At 44.8% G+C, this 6,124-nt stretch overlaps 1 protein-coding gene across 1 annotated transcript; it reads left to right on the top strand.

Annotated features, from left to right (window-relative positions):
* The first annotated feature begins 1,514 nt into the window (after positions 1-1,514).
* On the top strand, positions 1,515-4,989 carry LOC135549178 (cyclic nucleotide-gated cation channel-like). The gene is made up of 6 exons (XM_064979218.1): positions 1,515-1,631; positions 1,887-2,006; positions 2,221-2,397; positions 2,701-2,808; positions 2,973-3,079; positions 3,257-4,989. Exons 1-6 carry the CDS (start codon positions 1,525-1,527, stop codon positions 4,741-4,743), a joined length of 2,106 nt encoding a protein of 701 aa, XP_064835290.1. The 5' UTR covers positions 1,515-1,524; the 3' UTR covers positions 4,744-4,989.
* Positions 4,990-6,124: the final 1,135 nt, after the last annotated feature.

Genomic DNA, 6,124 nt, shown 5'->3' with positions numbered 1-6,124 from the left:
AAGCTTCAAAAGGAGGGTGGTGCTTGGAATCATTGTTCTTCCTCTGTCATCCATGGTTACCTGCAAGGAAACACGTGCCGTCATCATTGCTTTGCACAAAAAGGGCTTCACATGCAAGGAGATTGCTGCCAGTAAGATTGCACCTAAATCAACCATTTATCAGTTCATCAAAAACTTCAAGGAGAGGGGTTCAATTGTTGTGAAGAAGACTTCAGGGCACCCAAGAAAGTCCAGCAAGCGCCAGTACCGTCTCCTAAAGTTGATTTAGCTGCGGGATCGGGGCACCACCAGTACAGAGCTTGCTCAGGAATGGCAGCAGGCAGGTGTGAGTGCATCTGTACAAACAGTGAGACGAAGACTTTTGGAGGATGGCCTGGTGTCAAGAAGGGCAGCAAAGAAGCCACTTCTCTCCAGGAAAAACATCAGAGACAGACTGATATTCTGCAAAAGGTACAGGGATTGGACTGCTGAGGACTGGGGTAAAGTCATTTTCTCTGATGAATCCCCTTTCCGATTGTTTGGGGCATCCGTTAAAAAGCTTGTCCGGAGAAGCCAAGGTGAGTGCCACCATCAGTCCTGTGTCATGCCAACAGCATCCCGAGACCATTCATGTGTAGGGTTGCTTCTCAGCCAAGGGAGTGGGCTCACTCACAATCTTTCCTAAGAACACAGCCATGAATAAAGAATGCTACCAACACATCCTCCGAGAGCAACTTCTCCCAACCATCCAGGAACAGCTTGGTGATGAACAATGCCTTTTCCAGCATGATGGAGCACCTTGCCATAAGGCAAAAGTGATCACTAAGTGGCTCAGGGAACAAAACATCGATATTTTGGGTATATGGCCAGGAAACTCCCCAGACCTTAATCCCATTGAGACCTTGTGGTCAATCCTCAAGAGTTGTGTGGACAAACAAAAACCCACAAATTCTGACACAGTCCAAGCATTGATTATGCAAGAATGGGCTGCCATCAGTCAGGATGTGGCCCAGAAGTTAATTGGCAGCATGCCAGGTGGCGGATTGCAGAGGTCTTGAAAAAGAAGAGTCGACACTGCAAGTATTGACTCATGTAATTATCAATAAAAGCCGTTGTGAAATGCTTGTAATTATATTTCAGTGTTCCATAGTAACATCTGACAAAAATATCTAGACACTGAGGCAGCAGACTTTGTGAAAATTATTATTTGTGTCATTCTCAAAACTTTTGGCCACGACTGTACTCAGTGTATGATTTTATTAAAAACATTTTGCTTCCTCTTGGGCCCCCCAAGGGGCTGGGCCCAAGGGCTTCAGCCCCGTTAAGCTCCTGCATTAATCCGGCCCTGACCATGGCAAAACACCAGCCACATTTCATGATTATATGACTAAATACCATGGTGCCATGCAGATGTTAGTTACATACTGTATGAAAAGCTCATAATTATGGTCAAGTAGTGGTCAGTTTTTGGGCATATCAAATCAGATGGAATGGAAAGACTCTTAATGTTTCTCTGTATGAATTGAAAGCTCATTTCAGCTGAAGATGACAGGCCAGGTGGCCGACAGAGACTTGTCCCCCCATCGTCTCTCAGTGAAGACCACTGTGGAGGAGGAGCCAGAGAGGGAGAGAGCTGAGAGTACTCTCAGCAGGTGGGTTACACAGAGAGGCCTGCATAGGGTTCTAGGTCTAGAATTATATTTCTTTGCTGCATGCATCCTTTATGCTTATATACAACTCTTCCTGTTTTACACAATGTACCACCATGTACAGTATTTGACCCTGCCTCCCTTTTTCAACTGCTAATCAGAGTCTCAAATGGTCATTGTTTGTGCATCCAAATGTATACCTACCCCTGCTCAAGAGTGCATCTTCTCTGTGTCTGCCTCTGTCTGCTCTTCTCCTAGAGTGCCATCAGAATGTGATCATGATAATGATGACACATCCTCAGAGCTGGCACGGGTGGCCGCTCTCGATGGTGGAAACAACTCAAGGAACTCTTTTCAAGGACGGGGAGCTCTGTCTAGGTAAATTCTGGTACCTCAGCAATGGTAGTTTCCAAAGCTCACAACTGATAGATAGTGTGATGTTGAAATTGCTAATCTGTCCCAATTTACTCTGCTTAATACAGTTATTTTATACAAACTCTGCTACTCTTTACATGTATCTCTGAATAGCTCTGTCTCTCTCTCTCCCTTCCCTCTCTCTCGCTCTCTTCCTCTCTCTCTTTCTCTCTCTCAGATTAGTGAATTTGGTGGTGATTCTGAGGGAGTGGGCACACAAGAGCCTTGTAGAGGAGGAGGAGCGGCCAGACTCTTTCTTGGAACGCTTCCGTGGCCCTGAGCTAAGGACTGCCCCTAGTCGCATCAGCAATACGCAGCCTGATGCCAATGGCAACAATATCAAAGGGAGATTTAGGTATGTCTGTCCCTGTGATGATTCTCTAAATACGCTATAAACTGTTCTGAATTACAATGCAACATGTATCTACCTCAGTTTAATAAAAATCCATCGTCTGGTTTACTACCTTAAATGGACCCCATTTGATACAGTCTACAGCTTCATCATAATAATGTAATCATTATTAAAGCTGATATATGTTCAGTGGTTAGTCTTTCAGACACATGGCCCTTGAAGATCAGACCCACCCATGTCAACCTGCAGAAACAAAAAAGGCTGTGTAACCTTATTTGACAATAACCATTCTCTTTTATTTCTCAGGAAAAAATGGGGTGTGTTCGTTGTGTCCCCATCAGACGACAAGTACTACCGTTGGCTGTTTGTTATTGCTATAGCTGTGCTCTACAACTGGATCCTCATTGTGGCTAGGTAGTTGAGAACACAGGCATTTTCTGTTTGGTCCACAGTCCACACATAGCACAACACCAGAGGGGATGTTTATTCATCAGTAAAATGAAACAATATAATGTGGGACTGATAGATGGAAGTTTGATGCTGGAGTTAAGTATTCTCTTTTTCTCTTCTATGTGTAGGGCATGCTTTGACAAACTGCAGACAAGCAATTACATCTGCTGGTTGGTGCTGGACTACCTTTCAGACGCTTTGTACATCCTGGACACATGTGTCCGACTCCGCACAGGTACATCACATCATATACACCCTTAAACCAGGTCCTAGCTTGAGGCTAAACACACTTTTGTTATATTATGTATAGCTGCATTTATTATTTACTGATCCAAACAAAGAGATGTGAGAGATAATTGATAACCTGGGTAGATATTTTTGTGCTAATGGCAACACCTTCTTTATACCACAGGGTTTCTGGAGCAGGGTCTACTGGTGAAGGACCTCTCCAAGCTGAGAGACAGCTATGTCCGCACATTTCAGTTCAAGCTGGATGTTGTGTCCATCCTACCCACTGATCTGGCCTACATATCCACAGGAATCCACACCCCAGAGCTCAGATTCAATCGCCTGCTGCGCTTCCCACGCATGTTTGAGTTCTTTGACCGCACTGAGACACGCACAAACTACCCCAACATCTTCCGCATCTGCAACTTGGTGCTCTACATCCTGGTCATCATCCACTGGAATGCCTGCATCTACTTTGCTATTTCCAAATCTCTAGGGTTTGGCTCTGATACCTGGGTGTACCCCAACATCTCCAACCCCGAGTATGGCTCCCTAACCCGGGGCTATGTCTACTGCCTGTACTGGTCCACCCTCACCCTCACCACTATTGGAGAGATGCCTGCACCTGTACGGGATGAGGAGTATCTTTTTGTGGTCTTTGACTTCCTCGTTGGGGTGCTGATCTTTGCCACGATTGTGGGTAATGTTGGCTCCATGATTTCCAACATGAATGCCACACGTGCAGAGTTTCAGGCCCGTATTGATGCCATCAAACACTACATGCACTTCCGCCGGGTCAGCAAGGAGCTGGAAGCACGCGTCATTAAGTGGTTTGACTACCTCTGGACTAATAAGAAAGCAGTGGATGAGCAGGAGGTATTGAAGAACTTGCCTAACAAATTGCGGGCTGAGATCGCCATCAATGTGCACCTCGAGACCCTGAAGAAAGTGCGTATCTTTCAGGACTGTGAGGCTGGACTGTTGGTGGAGCTGGTCCTGAAACTCCGGCCACAGGTCTATAGCCCAGGGGACTACATCTGCCGCAAAGGGGACATAGGGAAGGAGATGTACATCATCAAAGAGGGGAAGCTGGCAGTGGTGGCAAATGACGGGGTCACACAGTACGCCCTCCTCACCGCCGGCAGCTGCTTTGGGGAGATAAGTATCCTCAACATCCAGGGCAGCAAAATGGGAAACCGCAGGACGGCCAATATCCGCAGTATCGGCTATTCTGACCTCTTCTGCCTCTCTAAGGATGACCTGATGGAAGCAGTGACCGAGTACCCTGATGCTAAGAAGGTGCTGGAGGAGAGGGGGAAGGAGATCCTTATGAAGGAGGGCCTCCTGGATGAGAATGCAGAGGCTGGCAGACTAGGTGGAGAGGACACTGAGGAGAAGGTGGAGAGGCTGGAGTCCTCTCTGGACACCCTGCAGACGCGCTTCGCCCGCCTGCTCAGCGAGTACACGGCCACACAGCAGCGGCTGAAGCGGCGCATCACCAACCTGGAGCGCCAGCTGTGCCACACGGGCTGCGGGATCCTCTCAGACGCAGACCTCTCTGACGAAGACTCAGCTTCTGAGGCTGAGGCAGACACTTTGGCCGCTGCCAATACCGTTGAGCAGGGTGACCATGGAAATGATGAGCCGACTGAATCCACTGTTCAAACTTGAAAGCTGCATGAGACCATGGCTCTAGGCCTAGCAGTTTTCAAGCACTTTCAAATTCACAAGGGTATGCACAAATGTACAATAAACTTCCTTCCTAATAAGAAAATCATTTTCATATTAACTTTATGACTGTTGCATTAAGAGTACAGTGCCTTCAGAAACTATTCACACCCCTTGACCTGTTCCATATTTTGTTTTGTTACAGCCTGAATATTACATTTAGATTTTGTGTCACTGGCCTACACACAATACCCCATAATGACAAACTGGAATAGTTTTTTTGCAATTTTGCAAATCAATTAAAAATGAAAAGCTAAAATGTCTTGAGTCAGTAAGTATTCAACCCCTTTGTTATGACAAACCTAAATAGGTTCAGGAGGAAAAATGTGCATGGACTCACTGTGTGTGTAATAATAGTGATTAACATGATTTTTGAATGACTACCTCATCTCTGTATCCCACACATACAATTATCTGTAAGGTCCGTCAGTCGAGCAGTGATTTTTCAAACACAGATTCATCCACAAAGACCAAGGAGGTTTTCCAATGCCTCGAAAAGGGCTCCTATTGGTAGATAAATAACATTAAAAACAGACATTGCATATTGCTTTGAGTATGGTGAAGTTATTAATTACACTTTGGATGGTGTATCAATACACCCAGTCACTACAAAGATACAGGCGTCCTTCCTAACTCATTTGATGTAGAGGAAGGAAACCACTCAGGGATTTCACCATGAGGCCAATGGTTACTTTAAAACAGTTACAGAGTTTAATGGCTGTGATGGGCAGAAACTGAGGATGGATCAACAACAATGTAGCTATGCCACAATACTAACCTAAATGACAAAGTGAAGAGGAAACCTGTACAGAATAAAACAATTACAAAACATGCATCCTGTTTGCAATAAGAAACCAATGTAAAACTGCAAAAGACGTGGCAAACAAATTAACTTTATGTCCTGAATACAAAGCGTTATATTTGGGGCAAATCCAACACGTCACTGAGTTACCACTCTTCATATTTTCAATCATGGTGGTGGCTGCATCATGTTATGCGTAATGTCTGTCATCAGCAATGACTAGGGAGTTTTTTTTAGGATAAAAAGAAACAGAATGGAGCTAAGCACAATCCTAGAGGAAAACGTGGTTCAGTCTGCTTTTCAACAGGCACTGAGACAAATTCACATTTCAGCAGGACAATGACCTAAAACACAAGGCCAAATATACACTGGAGTTGCTTACCAAGACAATATTGAATGTTCCTGAGTCATCTAGTTATAGTTCTGATTTAAATTGGCTTGAAAATCTATGGCAAGACAAATGTCTCATTTTCAATAAATTTGCAAAATATTCTAAAAATATGTTGACTTTGTCATTACGTG

The sequence above is a fragment of the Oncorhynchus masou genome, chromosome 12 (genome assembly GCF_036934945.1).
Source record: "Oncorhynchus masou masou isolate Uvic2021 chromosome 12, UVic_Omas_1.1, whole genome shotgun sequence".
Taxonomy (NCBI): domain Eukaryota; kingdom Metazoa; phylum Chordata; class Actinopteri; order Salmoniformes; family Salmonidae; genus Oncorhynchus; species Oncorhynchus masou.
This window is presented reverse-complemented; position numbering and strand designations above follow the sequence as displayed.

Excerpts from the sequence above, each read along its gene's own strand:
- LOC135549178 (XM_064979218.1), top strand. The coding sequence starts at position 1,525 with ATGACAGGCCAGGTGGCCGACAGAGACTTGTCCCCCCATCGTCTCTCA. Across the intron at positions 1,632-1,886 it reads GCTGAGAGTACTCTCAGCAG|AGTGCCATCAGAATGTGATC; the intron begins GTGGGTTACACA and ends CTCTTCTCCTAG. Across the intron at positions 2,398-2,700 it reads AATATCAAAGGGAGATTTAG|GAAAAAATGGGGTGTGTTCG; the intron begins GTATGTCTGTCC and ends TTTATTTCTCAG.